Source organism: Scomber scombrus, chromosome 3 (genome assembly GCF_963691925.1).
Source record: "Scomber scombrus chromosome 3, fScoSco1.1, whole genome shotgun sequence".
Taxonomy (NCBI): domain Eukaryota; kingdom Metazoa; phylum Chordata; class Actinopteri; order Scombriformes; family Scombridae; genus Scomber; species Scomber scombrus.
Window position 1 is genome coordinate 5,329,704 of NC_084972.1, and position 16,375 is coordinate 5,346,078.

Here is a 16,375-nt window from a genome sequence, read left to right on the forward strand (position 1 = left end):
CATAATTAAAAGTCCTTTAAATTAAGTTATTGCAACTGATGGTTGTTTCAACAATTAAATTAAGTATTATACATTCATTAAGCTGCTTATTGATCATCAGGCTTGAAGTTCCACCTCTCCTTAGGTCACAAATACTCAATTACAGGTCAGGATGAAGCTGCAGTCCTCATATCGGGAAGGGGGGGGGTTGAAGGAATGCCAGTTTTCCCTGAGATTTTTCTCCCCATGCTTCCTTTCCATCGTCCTCAGCAGAGACACTCGGATCATTTGCGTCCCTGGGAATCTTCACAGATCCTCAGATCACGAGCCTCCTGGGTTTGGCTTCTCTTTCATGTCTGTGTTTTTAGTGGAATCTGAAAGGTAAATAGTGTCAGTGTTAAAGCAAATAGACAAAAGAAAGCTGACATTCAAGCTGTAACATTTGCACAAAAACAACATCCTGTCAACATTTTATCTGTCTGACTGTTGGTGTAGTACAGTTTATATTCTAATGCAGGGATAGGAATGGAGTTTGAAAGGTTGTCACGCTACCTGGGTGCACACATACACCAGAAAATGTCTTTTCCACCAGAAAATGAAGCCGGTCCTAAATTAGAGGCACTTGAGATGTGAGATAAGATTCCATTATCAGTCCCACAATGGGGAAATTTACAATGTGCCAGATACATTTTTGAATAATAGAAACACTTCTTTTGAGTTATTTTCTAACCACTGTGTCGTTAAAATATATATTAATTTCCATGTCAAATAAAGCTATTGTCATAATTATGTATAATTACCATAATTCCCTGGTTAAACACAGCAGTGGCCTCTATCACACACAGAGTGGTTTTGTTAGAGGTCATGTGTCTCAACATAAAAGAATAGTTACACCGTTTATATAATGTTTTGCTGAGTTAGATTTGACGATGAATGTGTTGTGGTTGTACAGAATATGCAGACTCTGCTAAGAAGAAGAAGATTGCTAAGAAGAAACAGCACTGACTAATGTGCCCAAAAAGTCTAACCTAGGTGCTGCCGAAACCCGGGATCGAACCAGGGACCTTTAGATCTTCAGTCTAACGCTCTCCCAACTGAGCTATTTCGGCATGCAAAAAGCTAAAGTATGGTGGCAAAAAGATGGAAAATATGTCAAGCCCTTAAAAATGTCAACTTGAAAAAAGTACATTTTCAAAAGATCGATTTCTAGGAACCAAGTAGAACCATCTATTCTTCTCAGTGTTAGCTGACTGTATGTTAGTGAAGTTGAAACTACTGTTTGTTCTGGACCACTCATTATCATAGCAATATGCTGTCAAAAGTCCAATGTAGATGCTGCCGAAACCCGGGATCGAACCAGGGACCTTTAGATCTTCAGTCTAACGCTCTCCCAACTGAGCTATTTCGGCATGCAAACAGCTGAGGTATGGTGGCCAACAAATCGAAAATATGCCCTTAAAAATGTAAACTTGAACACAGTACATTTTCTAAAAATAGATTTCTAGGAACCAAGAAGAAAAATCTGTCCTTCTTATTATTAGCTGACGGTATGTTAGTGAAGTAGGAACTATTGTTTGTACTAGACCACTCATTATCATAGCAATACGCGTCAGCAAGGTTCCTGCTAGGGACCTTTAGATCTTCAGTCTACTAACAATCTCCCAACTGAGCTTTTTCGGCATAAAGACTTAAGATATGGTGGCTGAAAGATGAAAAACACAGCAAGATCTCAAAAACATGCATCTTGAACACTGTGAATTTTCAAAAAATTGATTTCTAGGAAGAACATCCAATCTGATCCCTGCAGATTGGATGTTTGTAAAGTAAGAACTAATGTTTTTAATGTTTTTGTCTGGACCACTAAGCTAAATGAGAGTGAAATGATTCCGATGGACAGTAAGGAAAATCCAGACAAATCTAAATCAACTTTGGTATCAATGGACCACATTCACACATAAATCTGTGCTTAAACCATGCATATGAATGTTTGATTCATTAAGATTTGTCTTTACTCTTCGAACGTATTTAGAACACACACATGAATCATCAACATCTCACTGTCTTAAAAATGATATAATCAATATTTTGAAATTGCAAATACACAATTAATTTACTAATTAAAAATAAAGAAAGATTATGCTCAATGTGAGCAAAGTGAGCAAAATATTCTAAATATATCAGCTTTAAAACCGATATTTTACAATCAGCACACCATATCATAAATCATCATCATACATTTAATTAAATTGTTAATATACTAAAAATGCCCTGTCCCGACTTTCAGATGATAATACATTTGATACATGCAGATGTTTAACCAGCAGCTGGCTCAGTGTCCTCACAGCCTGACAGCTCAGTAGACACAGAGAGGTGCTCTATGAAACACTAAGCAGAGAGAGATTTAATATAGATCATCTCCACAGACATTTACTACCTTATTACACATTTACCTTTTTATATTGTTACGGGCGTACTGAGTGGTAGTGATGCAACAGGAACGCAGGTTGTATACGATTCACAATCCGGCTCCGAACGGTTGCGTCAATGTTTACCAGCCAAATTTGCCTCTTCTGGCTTTTACTGCTGAAATTATTGTTCGTGTTTCACTGGCAGGAAAGTGTATCTAAATGTTTACCATCACGGTCCTTTTTTCAATGAGTGAAAGCTCTCTTTGCTGCTGCTCCGCTCCAACACAGCTTTCCTTACATAGAGAAACGGGGACAGTAGGCTAGTATACTAATTACCGATAGCGGATACACGTGTGTCTAACGGTCATTTTTGTGTGTGTAACATAACATTTGTACGAACATGTTAGTGATTGAAACTCAATGTCTGGATGTGCAATGTGCTTCCAAAAGCCAACCCGGCCGTTGCCGAAACCCGGGATCGAACCAGGGACCTTTAGATCTTCAGTCTAACGCTCTCCCAACTGAGCTATTTCGGCTTGTGAAACAAGATCTATCGTGGTCAAAATATGACAATAGTAAGCCTTAAAAAATATTTCACTTGAACACAATAAATAAAAGATTAAAAACATGTAATGCATTAATTAATTAGAAAGAGAGAAAAAAAGATTTCTAGGGTATAAGAAGAACTATCAATCTTCCTCATTTATTGGAACAAGGAAGAACAATCTATCTTTATCACTGTTAGCTGATTGAATGTTAGTGAAGTAGGAACAAATCCTGATCAACTTCGATATCAAATAAGAACAAGAGCAGCTATACTGTAGCATGTGCATCCAAAAGCCTGTAAGATTGCTGCTGAAACCCAAGATCAAACCAGGGACCTTTAGATCTTCAGTTTTACGCTCTCCCAACTGAGCACGCATTTTACAGTGTATTTTTACAGACAGTATTTCACCACAGAGGAAGCAGAATTAGGACAGCTTGATATTGTGAATAGTTTTATTTTACACATTAAATACTGGCCTACAAAGGCAGAGAACAGCAGCTACAGAAGTTGTTGAGGCAGCAGGGGTTTTGTGGTACAGACAGATCTGTTTTAAGGCCTTCTCTTAATGCTGTTTAACATTGATGGGACACAAAAATATCATCACAACAGACCTGTCATAGGACAAAATCCACAGGCTACACATATTTTAACGCAAGTTCCTATGCCTGTTTTATGAAGTTAAATTAATTTTCACTGTGTCATTCCATAAATTGACATGTTTTGCTTGTTTTAACTGTCCACAACTCCTCCAACTCAGTCTCCACTTGCTTTGGTTTACGGCTCTGTTTGTATGCACCCTGGTGCTCTTTATTTATTAGTCAAATCAAGTCAAAAAATTGTCTTGTCTTCTGTTGCTATGTGACATTAGTGTTCCTGACTGAAATAAAGCATTTTCTTTAAGGTTTATCTTTCAGATTAATTTCTATTCGTTATGGGCTTCATAGTGTGCTGGAATTTCACCCATTCTCTCTATACATGTTTACAGGACATGTGTTTACCTGTGTCGCCGTTTCTGTGGATGTGCTGGACATAGAGGAGCAGCAGGAACAGGCCGAAGCCGATGAAGGATGCTATTGTGCAACACAACAGGAAGGCATAGCTGCCCTGACTGTGGATGACCTACAGGAAAAGGTACACACACACACACACACACACACACACACACACACACACACACACACACACACACACACACACACACACACACAGTGGTTTTCTTACACTGCAAACAACATTGGAAAGCAGTGGAGCAACAGAACTGATTTATAATGTCAGTATTTCTGCTTCATTTTAAAAGTGACAAGCAATATACAGAAATATCATTGGTTAATCAAGTGAGAACACTGAACATTGAGTCTAGAAGCATGTTGAATTAAGTCAAAATTGTAAATTAAATTCACACATGCACACACATAAACACACTTATGAAAGATGTCTTACCGATCCAACAATCAGCTGTAGTATCATCTCTCCTGTGCTGGCGCTGGTCACCAGGACAGTTGTGGCACAGCCTGTAATGGACAAGAGACAGACCTAAAATATCTGCAGTTATGGAGGACTAAAATGACTTATTCATCAATTAGTCTATTGGCAAATAAATAAATGATGAAATACATTAAAATATATATAATTATCAATTGTTATTGATTATCATACATACAAATTAGGGTCCAAATGTCACAATAATAAATTGAAGCGAAATAGCAGCGATTCAAGGGTTCAAGCCAACACAGACTGTTAGAAGTTGAAAGCTTGAACACCTTAATTAAAACCAAGTTTGGTGATACTGGGACAAACTGTCACTGAAAATCTATTGATGTGCAAATGGAAATGGCTTATATGGATGGATTCAACTGGACCCGCAGGATCCAGGAAAAAAATAATTTTGTTTGTGAGACTTGCAGTACAAAAGTTGAGGGCCAAAGCATAAAGTTTGTTGTTGTGGTGCCATCATCACACCGATTGGGGTCACATTTCCTGAACAGCACGTGCACGTAACTTCTAATCAATGTGAAAAATCTCATGTCTCTCATATTTGCTATCTCAGAGGAATTTGCGAAAATATTTCAGAAGAAGACAAATAATAATAATAAATAATAATAGTAAAGCATAACTAACAAAAACAATAGGGTTTCAGCCTTTCTAGCTTGGACCCCTAATAATAACTGGTCAACTGGGCACACCAGGCAAAAGATCTTGCAGCTGCCTAATAGCAGGTGTCCCAGTCAGCTGAGCTATAATTCATGAAGAACTTAGAAATACAGAAATAAATACATGTGGATTTTGTTTACTTATTTATGTTTTTCTAAATCAGTCTGTTTCAGTCTTCCGTATCCAGTAAGTGTGTCGGCATGTGTTTACCTTTGTAGTTCAATAAGTCCTCTGTAAAAGCCAGCAATGAGGGGAACACACTACTGATGCACAGTCCCAACACACAAGTACCAATGAAGAGGAACACACAGCTGGTGTAGAAGATCAACAGCATGCACTGCACCAGTATGACCCCCACCTGAGAGAGACAGACATAGAGCAGCATGTAAGAGAAGGACCATGAATGAGCAAAAGTCTGTGTTCTGCTGCTAAACATCCAACAGAACAATTTTACTTGATGTATATTTTGTGATAATCAAAACTACAAAATTAGTCAAACATCTTTTCATCCACTCCTAAAATTACAACGCGCTGTGAAACTGGTGACACATATCAGAATGTTAGTTTCATCACAGCTTTCAATCCATCTGGCCCAAAGAAAAGAAGGCATCATAGATCTCAAAGCACACTTGTAACTTATGTTTGTAATCCCTGTCACTGTTCATTTTGTCCACTATAAAAGCAGATGAGAGCCGAGGAGAAAAGAACAAAGTATTGAGTCAATGAGTCATGGACATTTAGACATTCACTTTAAGGTTATCCATATGAAGCCATTTGAGGATACAGCCAGCTAAAGATGGTGGTCAAAAGGTGCAAAAGCAGCAATATTTCAGACAACAAAAACCATGTAACATTTCGTAGAAAAAGAACAACATCTCACAAACCGCAACAGATTACTAATATTTTCCTTGTTCCAAATTCTCAGTGGATGTTGCTGAAAACAGAGATAGAGTGCACTGAGGAGGTTCCATGAATCCTGTCATGTCACTGTTATGCCTGTGTTGCAGTGTGGCAGGAAAACCCAAAGAGAAAAGTCTGAATCAACTTTGATATAAATATCTGAGACAAGAGGACTCGGTATTGTAGCAATATGCAGGAAAACCCACACAGACAAATCCCAATCAATTTCAATATCAGTGTATGAGAGAAGAGCACTCATTATGGTAGCAATGTGCGTCCAAAAGCCTGCCAGGTTCCTGCCGAAACCCGGGATCGAACCAGGGACCTTTAGATCTTCAGTCTAACGCTCTCCCAACTGAGCTATTTCGGCACAAAATTTTACTTTGTGGGCTGGCCGAAAGGTGAAAATTACGGCATGATGTTAAAAAATGTCATCTTTACAACAATGAATCTTTAAAACATTGATTTCTAGGAACAAGGAAGAACCATCTATCTTTCTCATTGTTACCTGACTGAATGTCACTGAATCAGGAACTAATGTGTGTTTCCCTCACCAATAAGGAAAATGATAGAATATCAAAATAGAGTGAAATGATTCAGAAGGAAGACATGATACCATGCCATCATCTGAAGAAGATCAGGGATCCAACAACAGGAACATGTCATTGCCATGGATGTGTGGTAGGAAAACTCCCACAGACAAATCCCAATCAATTTCAATATCAGTGTCTGAGACAAGAGCACTCATTATGGTAGCAATGTGCGTCCAAAAGCCTGCCAGGTTCCTGCCGAAACCCGGGATCGAACCAGGGACCTTTAGATCTTCAGTCTAACGCTCTCCCAACTGAGCTATTTCGGCACAAAATTTTACTTTGTGGGCTGGCCGAAAGGTGAAAATTACGGCATGATGTCTAAAAATGTCATGTTTACAACAGTGAATCTTTAAAACATTGATTTCTAGGAACAAGGAAGAACCATCTATTTTTCTCATTGTTACCTGACTGAATGTCACTGAATCAGGAACTAATGTGTGTTTCCCTCACCAATAAGGAAAATGATAGAATATCAAAATAGAGTGAAATGATTCAGAAGGAAGACATGATATCATGCCATCATCTGAAGAAGATCAGGGATCCAACAACAGGAACATGTCATTGCCATGGATGTGTGGCAGGAAAACCCACACAGACAAATCCCAATCAATTTCAATATCAGTGTATGAGAGAAGAGCACTCATTATGGTAGCAATGTGCTTCCAAAAGCCTGCCAGGTTCCTGCCGAAACCCGGGATCGAACCAGGGACCTTTAGATCTTCAGTCTAACGCTCTCCCAACTGAGCTATTTCGGCACAAAATTTTACTTTGTGGGCTGGCCGTAAGGTGAAAATTACGGCATGATGTCAAAAAATGTCATCTTTACAACAGTGAATCTTTAAAACATTGATTTCTAGGAACAAGGAAGAAGCGTCTATCTTTCTCATTGTTACCTGACTGAATGTCACTGAATCAGGAACTAATGTGTGTTTCCCTCACCAATAAGGAAAATGATAGAATATCAAAATAGAGTGAAATGATTCAGAAGGAAGACATGATATCATGCCATCATCTGAAGAAGGTCAGGGATCCAACAACAGGAACATGTCATTGCCATGGATGTGTGGCAGGAAAACCCACACAGACAAATCCCAATCAATTTCAATATCAGTGTCTGAGACAAGAGCACTCATTATGGTAGCAATGTGCGTCCAAAAGCCTGCCAGGTTCCTGCCGAAACCCGGGATCGAACCAGGGACCTTTAGATCTTCAGTCTAACGCTCTCCCAACTGAGCTATTTCGGCACAAATTTTTACTTTGTGGGCTGGCCGAAAGGTGAAAATTACGGCATGATGTCAAAAAATGTCATGTTTACAACAGTGAATCTTTAAAACATTGATTTCTAGGAACAAGGAAGAACCATCTATCTTTCTCATTGTTACCTGACTGAATGTCACTGAATCAGGAACTAATGTGTGTTTCCCTCACCAATAAGGAAAATGATAGAATATCAAAATAGAGTGAAATGATTCAGAAGGAAGACATGATATCATGCCATCATCTGAAGAAGATCAGGGATCCAACAACAGGAACATGTCATTGCCATGGATGTGTGGCAGGAAAACCCACACAGACAAATCCCAATCAATTTCAATATCAGTGTATGAGAGAAGAGCACTCATTATGGTAGCAATGTGCTTCCAAAAGCCTGCCAGGTTCCTGCCGAAACCCGGGATCGAACCAGGGACCTTTAGATCTTCAGTCTAACGCTCTCCCAACTGAGCTATTTCGGCACAAAATTTTACTTTGTGGGCTGGCCGTAAGGTGAAAATTACGGCATGATGTCAAAAAATGTCATCTTTACAACAGTGAATCTTTAAAACATTGATTTCTAGGAACAAGGAAGAAGCGTCTATCTTTCTCATTGTTACCTGACTGAATGTCACTGAATCAGGAACTAATGTGTGTTTCCCTCACCAATAAGGAAAATGATAGAATATCAAAATAGAGTGAAATGATTCAGAAGGAAGACATGATATCATGCCATCATCTGAAGAAGGTCAGGGATCCAACAACAGGAACATGTCATTGCCATGGATGTGTGGCAGGAAAACCCACACAGACAAATCCCAATCAATTTCAATATCAGTGTCTGAGACAAGAGCACTCATTATGGTAGCAATGTGCGTCCAAAAGCCTGCCAGGTTCCTGCCGAAACCCGGGATCGAACCTGGGACCTTTAGATCTTCAGTCTAACGCTCTCCCAACTGAGCTATTTCGGCACAAAATTTTACTTTGTGGGCTGGCCGAAAGCTGAAAATTACGGCATGATGTCAAAAAATGTCATCTTTACAACAGTGAATCTTTAAAACATTGATTTCTAGGAACAAGGAAGAAGCGTCTATCTTTCTCATTGTTACCTGACTGAATGTCACTGAATCAGGAACTAATGTGTGTTTCCATCACCAATAAGGAAAATGATAGAATATCAAAATAGAGTGAAATGATTCAGAAGGAAGACATGATATCATGCCATCATCTGAAGAAGGTCAGGGATCCAACAACAGGAACATGTCATTGCCATGGATGTGTGGCAGGAAAACCCACACAGACAAATCCCAATCAATTTCAATATCAGTGTCTGAGACAAGAGCACTCATTATGGTAGCAATGTGCGTCCAAAAGCCTGCCAGGTTCCTGCCGAAACCCGGGATCGAACCAGGGACCTTTAGATCTTCAGTCTAACGCTCTCCCAACTGAGCTATTTCGGCACAAATTTTTACTTTGTGGGCTGGCCGAAAGGTGAAAATTACGGCATGATGTCAAAAAATGTCATGTTTACAACAGTGAATCTTTAAAACATTGATTTCTAGGAACAAGGAAGAAGCGTCTATCTTTCTCATTGTTACCTGACTGAATGTCACTGAATCAGGAACTAATGTGTGTTTCCCTCACCAATAAGGAAAATGATAGAATATCAAAATAGAGTGAAATGATTCAGAAGGAAGACATGATATCATGCCATCATCTGAAGAAGATCAGGGATCCAACAACAGGAACATGTCATTGCCATGGATGTGTGGCAGGAAAACCCACACAGACAAATCCCAATCAATTTCAATATCAGTGTCTGAGAGAATAGCACTCATTATGGTAGCAATGTGCGTCCAAAAGCCTGCCAGGTTCCTGCCGAAACCCGGGATCGAACCAGGGACCTTTAGATCTTCAGTCTAACGCTCTCCCAACTGAGCTATTTCGGCAAAAAAGTTTACTTTGTGGGCTGGCCGTAAGGTGAAAATTACGGCATGATGTCAAAAAATGTCATCTTTACAACAGTGAATCTTTAAAACATTGATTTCTAGGAACAAGGAAGAACCATCTATCTTTGTCATTGTTACCTGACTGAATGTCACTGAATCAGGAACTAATGTGTGTTTCCCCGACCAATAAGGAAAATGATAGAACATCAAAATGGAGTGAAATGATTTAGAAGGAAGACATGATATCATGCCATCATCTGAAGAAGGGTAGGGATCCAACAACAGGAACATGTCATTGCCATGGATGTGTGGTAGGAAAACTCCCACAGACAAATCCCAATCAATTTCAATATCAGTGTCTGAGACAAGAGCACTCATTATGGTAGCAATGTGCGTCCAAAAGCCTGCCAGGTTCCTGCCGAAACCCGGGATCGAACCAGGGACCTTTAGATCTTCAGTCTAACGCTCTCCCAACTGAGCTATTTCGGCACAAAATTTTACTTTGTGGGCTGGCCGAAAGGTGAAAATTACGGCATGATGTTAAAAAATGTCATGTTTACAACAGTGAATCTTTAAAACATTGATTTCTAGGAACAAGGAAGAACCATCTATTTTTCTCATTGTTACCTGACTGAATGTCACTGAATCAGGAACTAATGTGTGTTTCCCTCACCAATAAGGAAAATGATAGAATATCAAAATAGAGTGAAATGATTCAGAAGGAAGACATGATATCATGCCATCATCTGAAGAAGGTCAGGGATCCAACAACAGGAACATGTCATTGCCATGGATGTGTGGCAGGAAAACCCACACAGACAAATCCCAATCAATTTCAATATCAGTGTATGAGAGAAGAGCACTCATTATGGTAGCAATGTGCTTCCAAAAGCCTGCCAGGTTCCTGCCGAAACCCGGGATCGAACCAGGGACCTTTAGATCTTCAGTCTAACGCTCTCCCAACTGAGCTATTTCGGCACAAAATTTTACTTGGTGGGCTGGCCGAAAGGTGAAAATTACGGCATGATGTCAAAAAATGTCATGTTTACAACAGTGAATCTTTAAAACATTGATTTCTAGGAACAAGGGAGAACCATCTATCTTTCTCATTGTTACCTGACTGAATGTCACTGAATCAGGAACTAATGTGTGTTTCCCTCACCAATAAGGAAAATGATAGAATATCAAAATAGAGTGAAATGATTCAGAAGGAAGACATGATATCATGCCATCATCTGAAGAAGGTCAGGGATCCAACAACAGGAACATGTCATTGCCATGGATGTGTGGCAGGAAAACCCACACAGACAAATCCCAATCAATTTCAATATCAGTGTATGAGAGAAGAGCACTCATTATGGTAGCAATGTGCTTCCAAAAGCCTGCCAGGTTGCTGCCGAAACCCGGGATCGAACCAGGGACCTTTAGATCTTCAGTCTAACGCTCTCCCAACTGAGCTATTTCGGCACAAAATTTTACTTGGTGGGCTGGCCGAAAGGTGAAAATTACGGCATGATGTCAAAAAATGTCATGTTTACAACAGTGAATCTTTAAAACATTGATTTCTAGGAACAAGGGAGAACCATCTATCTTTCTCATTGTTACCTGACTGAATGTCACTGAATCAGGAACTAATGTGTGTTTCCCTCACGAATAAGGAAAATGATAGAATATCAAAATAGAGTGAAATGATTTAGAAGGAAGACATGATATCATGCCATCATCTGAAGAAGGGTAGGGATCCAACAACAGGAACATGTCATTGCCATGGATGTGTGGTAGGAAAACTCCCACAGACAAATCCCAATCAATTTCAATATCAGTGTCTGAGACAAGAGCACTCATTATGGTAGCAATGTGCGTCCAAAAGCCTGCCAGGTTCCTGCCGAAACCCGGGATCGAACCAGGGACCTTTAGATCTTCAGTCTAACGCTCTCCCAACTGAGCTATTTCGGCACAAAATTTTACTTTGTGGGCTGGCCGAAAGGTGAAAATTACGGCATGATGTTAAAAAATGTCATGTTTACAACAGTGAATCTTTAAAACATTGATTTCTAGGAACAAGGAAGAACCATCTATTTTTCTCATTGTTACCTGACTGAATGTCACTGAATCAGGAACTAATGTGTGTTTCCCTCACCAATAAGGAAAATGATAGAATATCAAAATAGAGTGAAATGATTCAGAAGGAAGACATGATATCATGCCATCATCTGAAGAAGGTCAGGGATCCAACAACAGGAACATGTCATTGCCATGGATGTGTGGCAGGAAAACCCACACAGACAAATCCCAATCAATTTCAATATCAGTGTATGAGAGAAGAGCACTCATTATGGTAGCAATGTGCTTCCAAAAGCCTGCCAGGTTCCTGCCGAAACCCGGGATCGAACCAGGGACCTTTAGATCTTCAGTCTAACGCTCTCCCAACTGAGCTATTTCGGCACAAAATTTTACTTGGTGGGCTGGCCGAAAGGTGAAAATTACGGCATGATGTCAAAAAATGTCATGTTTACAACAGTGAATCTTTAAAACATTGATTTCTAGGAACAAGGGAGAACCATCTATCTTTCTCATTGTTACCTGACTGAATGTCACTGAATCAGGAACTAATGTGTGTTTCCCTCACCAATAAGGAAAATGATAGAATATCAAAATAGAGTGAAATGATTTAGAAGGAAGACATGATATCATGCCATCATCTGAAGAAGGGTAGGGATCCAACAACAGGAACATGTCATTGCCATGGATGTGTGGTAGGAAAACTCCCACAGACAAATCCCAATCAATTTCAATATCAGTGTCTGAGACAAGAGCACTCATTATGGTAGCAATGTGCGTCCAAAAGCCTGCCAGGTTCCTGCCGAAACCCGGGATCGAACCAGGGACCTTTAGATCTTCAGTCTAACGCTCTCCCAACTGAGCTATTTCGGCACAAAATTTTACTTTGTGGGCTGGCCGAAAGGTGAAAATTACGGCATGATGTTAAAAAATGTCATGTTTACAACAGTGAATCTTTAAAACATTGATTTCTAGGAACAAGGAAGAACCATCTATTTTTCTCATTGTTACCTGACTGAATGTCACTGAATCAGGAACTAATGTGTGTTTCCCTCACCAATAAGGAAAATGATAGAATATCAAAATAGAGTGAAATGATTCAGAAGGAAGACATGATATCATGCCATCATCTGAAGAAGGTCAGGGATCCAACAACAGGAACATGTCATTGCCATGGATGTGTGGCAGGAAAACCCACACAGACAAATCCCAATCAATTTCAATATCAGTGTATGAGAGAAGAGCACTCATTATGGTAGCAATGTGCTTCCAAAAGCCTGCCAGGTTCCTGCCGAAACCCGGGATCGAACCAGGGACCTTTAGATCTTCAGTCTAACGCTCTCCCAACTGAGCTATTTCGGCACAAAATTTTACTTGGTGGGCTGGCCGAAAGGTGAAAATTACGGCATGATGTCAAAAAATGTCATGTTTACAACAGTGAATCTTTAAAACATTGATTTCTAGGAACAAGGGAGAACCATCTATCTTTCTCATTGTTACCTGACTGAATGTCACTGAATCAGGAACTAATGTGTGTTTCCCTCACCAATAAGGAAAATGATAGAATATCAAAATAGAGTGAAATGATTTAGAAGGAAGACATGATATCATGCCATCATCTGAAGAAGGGTAGGGATCCAACAACAGGAACATGTCATTGCCATGGATGTGTGGTAGGAAAACTCCCACAGACAAATCCCAATCAATTTCAATATCAGTGTCTGAGACAAGAGCACTCATTATGGTAGCAATGTGCGTCCAAAAGCCTGCCAGGTTCCTGCCGAAACCCGGGACCGAACCAGGGACCTTTAGATCTTCAGTCTAACGCTCTCCCAACTGAGCTATTTCGGCACAAAATTTTACTTTGTGGGCTGGCCGAAAGGTGAAAATTACGGCATGATGTTAAAAAATGTCATCTTTACAACAATGAATCTTTAAAACATTGATTTCTAGGAACAAGGAAGAACCATCTATCTTTCTCATTGTTACCTGACTGAATGTCACTGAATCAGGAACTAATGTGTGTTTCCCTCACCAATAAGGAAAATGATAGAATATCAAAATAGAGTGAAATGATTCAGAAGGAAGACATGATACCATGCCATCATCTGAAGAAGATCAGGGATCCAACAACAGGAACATGTCATTGCCATGGATGTGTGGTAGGAAAACTCCCACAGACAAATCCCAATCAATTTCAATATCAGTGTCTGAGACAAGAGCACTCATTATGGTAGCAATGTGCGTCCAAAAGCCTGCCAGGTTCCTGCCGAAACCCGGGATCGAACCAGGGACCTTTAGATCTTCAGTCTAACGCTCTCCCAACTGAGCTATTTCGGCACAAAATTTTACTTTGTGGGCTGGCCGAAAGGTGAAAATTACGGCATGATGTCAAAAAATGTCATGTTTACAACAGTGAATCTTTAAAACATTGATTTCTAGGAACAAGGAAGAACCATCTATTTTTCTCATTGTTACCTGACTGAATGTCACTGAATCAGGAACTAATGTGTGTTTCCCTCACCAATAAGGAAAATGATAGAATATCAAAATAGAGTGAAATGATTCAGAAGGAAGACATGATATCATGCCATCATCTGAAGAAGATCAGGGATCCAACAACAGGAACATGTCATTGCCATGGATGTGTGGCAGGAAAACCCACACAGACAAATCCCAATCAATTTCAATATCAGTGTCTGAGAGAATAGCACTCATTATGGTAGCAATGTGCGTCCAAAAGCCTGCCAGGTTCCTGCCGAAACCCGGGATCGAACCAGGGACCTTTAGATCTTCAGTCTAACGCTCTCCCAACTGAGCTATTTCGGCAAAAAAGTTTACTTTGTGGGCTGGCCGTAAGGTGAAAATTACGGCATGATGTCAAAAAATGTCATCTTTACAACAGTGAATCTTTAAAACATTGATTTCTAGGAACAAGGAAGAACCATCTATCTTTGTCATTGTTACCTGACTGAATGTCACTGAATCAGGAACTAATGTGTGTTTCCCCGACCAATAAGGAAAATGATAGAACATCAAAATGGAGTGAAATGATTTAGAAGGAAGACATGATATCATGCCATCATCTGAAGAAGGGTAGGGATCCAACAACAGGAACATGTCATTGCCATGGATGTGTGGTAGGAAAACTCCCACAGACAAATCCCAATCAATTTCAATATCAGTGTCTGAGACAAGAGCACTCATTATGGTAGCAATGTGCGTCCAAAAGCCTGCCAGGTTCCTGCCGAAACCCGGGATCGAACCAGGGACCTTTAGATCTTCAGTCTAACGCTCTCCCAACTGAGCTATTTCGGCACAAAATTTTACTTTGTGGGCTGGCCGAAAGGTGAAAATTACGGCATGATGTCAAAAAATGTCATGTTTACAACAGTGAATCTTTAAAACATTGATTTCTAGGAACAAGGGAGAACCATCTATCTTTCTCATTGTTACCTGACTGAATGTCACTGAATCAGGAACTAATGTGTGTTTCCCTCACCAATAAGGAAAATGATAGAATATCAAAATAGAGTGAAATGATTTAGAAGGAAGACATGATATCATGCCATCATCTGAAGAAGATCAGGGATCCAACAACAGGAACATGTCATTGCCATGGATGTGTGGTAGGAAAACTCCCACAGACAAATCCCAATCAATTTCAATATCAGTGTCTGAGACAAGAGCACTCATTATGGTAGCAATGTGCGTCCAAAAGCCTGCCAGGTTCCTGCCGAAACCCGGGATCGAACCAGGGACCTTTAGATCTTCAGTCTAACGCTCTCCCAACTGAGCTATTTCGGCACAAAATTTTACTTGGTGGGCTGGCCGAAAGGTGAAAATTACGGCATGATGTCAAAAAATGTCATGTTTACAACAGTGAATCTTTAAAACATTGATTTCTAGGAACAAGGAAGAACCATCTATCTTTCTCATTGTTACCTGACTGAATGTCACTGAATCAGGAACTAATGTGTGTTTCCCTCACCAATAAGGAAAATGATAGAATATCAAAATAGAGTGAAATGATTCAGAAGGAAGACATGATACCATGCCATCATCTGAAGAAGATCAGGGATCCAACAACAGGAACATGTCATTGCCATGGATGTGTGGTAGGAAAACTCCCACAGACAAATCCCAATCAATTTCAATATCAGTGTCTGAGACAAGAGCACTCATTATGGTAGCAATGTGCGTCCAAAAGCCTGCCAGGTTCCTGCCGAAACCCGGGATCGAACCAGGGACCTTTAGATCTTCAGTCTAACGCTCTCCCAACTGAGCTATTTCGGCACAAAATTTTACTTTGTGGGCTGGCCGAAAGCTAAAAATTACGGCATGATGTCAAAAAATGTCATCTTTACAACAGTGAATCTTTAAAACATTGATTTCTAGGAACAAGGAAGAACCATCTATCTTTCTCATTGTTACCTGACTGAATGTCACTGAATCAGGAACTAATGTGTGTTTCCCCGACCAATAAGGAAAATGATAGAACATCAAAATGGAGTGAAATGATTTAGAAGGAAGACA

At 39.9% G+C, this 16,375-nt stretch overlaps 1 protein-coding gene and 22 non-coding genes across 23 annotated transcripts in view; all 23 read right to left on the reverse strand.

Annotated features, from left to right (window-relative positions):
• Positions 1-17: 17 nt before the first annotated feature.
• mfsd4aa (major facilitator superfamily domain containing 4Aa) overlaps positions 18-16,375 on the reverse strand; it is a 91,993-nt gene continuing 75,635 nt past the window's right edge. Inside the window, exons 7-10 of the mRNA XM_062416208.1 lie at positions 5,296-5,443; positions 4,375-4,445; positions 3,933-4,053; positions 18-353 (exon numbers count right to left, since the gene is read on the reverse strand). Coding sequence (XP_062272192.1) covers positions 301-353; positions 3,933-4,053; positions 4,375-4,445; positions 5,296-5,443 — 393 coding nt within the window. The 3' untranslated portion in view covers positions 18-300. The remainder of the gene's footprint in view (positions 354-3,932; positions 4,054-4,374; positions 4,446-5,295; positions 5,444-16,375) is intronic.
• Positions 1,016-1,088, reverse strand: trnaf-gaa (transfer RNA phenylalanine (anticodon GAA)). The gene has a single exon. It is a non-coding gene; the product is annotated as a tRNA-Phe (tRNA).
• Positions 1,316-1,388, reverse strand: trnaf-gaa (transfer RNA phenylalanine (anticodon GAA)). The gene has a single exon. It is a non-coding gene; the product is annotated as a tRNA-Phe (tRNA).
• On the reverse strand, positions 2,851-2,923 carry trnaf-gaa (transfer RNA phenylalanine (anticodon GAA)). Its single transcript has one exon. It is a non-coding gene; the product is annotated as a tRNA-Phe (tRNA).
• trnaf-gaa (transfer RNA phenylalanine (anticodon GAA)) lies at positions 6,283-6,355 on the reverse strand. The gene has a single exon. It is a non-coding gene; the product is annotated as a tRNA-Phe (tRNA).
• On the reverse strand, positions 6,772-6,844 carry trnaf-gaa (transfer RNA phenylalanine (anticodon GAA)). Its single transcript has one exon. It is a non-coding gene; the product is annotated as a tRNA-Phe (tRNA).
• trnaf-gaa (transfer RNA phenylalanine (anticodon GAA)) lies at positions 7,261-7,333 on the reverse strand. The gene has a single exon. It is a non-coding gene; the product is annotated as a tRNA-Phe (tRNA).
• trnaf-gaa (transfer RNA phenylalanine (anticodon GAA)) lies at positions 7,750-7,822 on the reverse strand. Its single transcript has one exon. It is a non-coding gene; the product is annotated as a tRNA-Phe (tRNA).
• On the reverse strand, positions 8,239-8,311 carry trnaf-gaa (transfer RNA phenylalanine (anticodon GAA)). Its single transcript has one exon. It is a non-coding gene; the product is annotated as a tRNA-Phe (tRNA).
• trnaf-gaa (transfer RNA phenylalanine (anticodon GAA)) lies at positions 9,217-9,289 on the reverse strand. Its single transcript has one exon. It is a non-coding gene; the product is annotated as a tRNA-Phe (tRNA).
• Positions 9,706-9,778, reverse strand: trnaf-gaa (transfer RNA phenylalanine (anticodon GAA)). Its single transcript has one exon. It is a non-coding gene; the product is annotated as a tRNA-Phe (tRNA).
• Positions 10,195-10,267, reverse strand: trnaf-gaa (transfer RNA phenylalanine (anticodon GAA)). Its single transcript has one exon. It is a non-coding gene; the product is annotated as a tRNA-Phe (tRNA).
• trnaf-gaa (transfer RNA phenylalanine (anticodon GAA)) lies at positions 10,684-10,756 on the reverse strand. Its single transcript has one exon. It is a non-coding gene; the product is annotated as a tRNA-Phe (tRNA).
• Positions 11,173-11,245, reverse strand: trnaf-gaa (transfer RNA phenylalanine (anticodon GAA)). Its single transcript has one exon. It is a non-coding gene; the product is annotated as a tRNA-Phe (tRNA).
• On the reverse strand, positions 11,662-11,734 carry trnaf-gaa (transfer RNA phenylalanine (anticodon GAA)). The gene has a single exon. It is a non-coding gene; the product is annotated as a tRNA-Phe (tRNA).
• On the reverse strand, positions 12,151-12,223 carry trnaf-gaa (transfer RNA phenylalanine (anticodon GAA)). The gene has a single exon. It is a non-coding gene; the product is annotated as a tRNA-Phe (tRNA).
• Positions 12,640-12,712, reverse strand: trnaf-gaa (transfer RNA phenylalanine (anticodon GAA)). The gene has a single exon. It is a non-coding gene; the product is annotated as a tRNA-Phe (tRNA).
• trnaf-gaa (transfer RNA phenylalanine (anticodon GAA)) lies at positions 13,129-13,201 on the reverse strand. Its single transcript has one exon. It is a non-coding gene; the product is annotated as a tRNA-Phe (tRNA).
• Positions 14,107-14,179, reverse strand: trnaf-gaa (transfer RNA phenylalanine (anticodon GAA)). The gene has a single exon. It is a non-coding gene; the product is annotated as a tRNA-Phe (tRNA).
• Positions 14,596-14,668, reverse strand: trnaf-gaa (transfer RNA phenylalanine (anticodon GAA)). The gene has a single exon. It is a non-coding gene; the product is annotated as a tRNA-Phe (tRNA).
• Positions 15,085-15,157, reverse strand: trnaf-gaa (transfer RNA phenylalanine (anticodon GAA)). The gene has a single exon. It is a non-coding gene; the product is annotated as a tRNA-Phe (tRNA).
• trnaf-gaa (transfer RNA phenylalanine (anticodon GAA)) lies at positions 15,574-15,646 on the reverse strand. Its single transcript has one exon. It is a non-coding gene; the product is annotated as a tRNA-Phe (tRNA).
• Positions 16,063-16,135, reverse strand: trnaf-gaa (transfer RNA phenylalanine (anticodon GAA)). The gene has a single exon. It is a non-coding gene; the product is annotated as a tRNA-Phe (tRNA).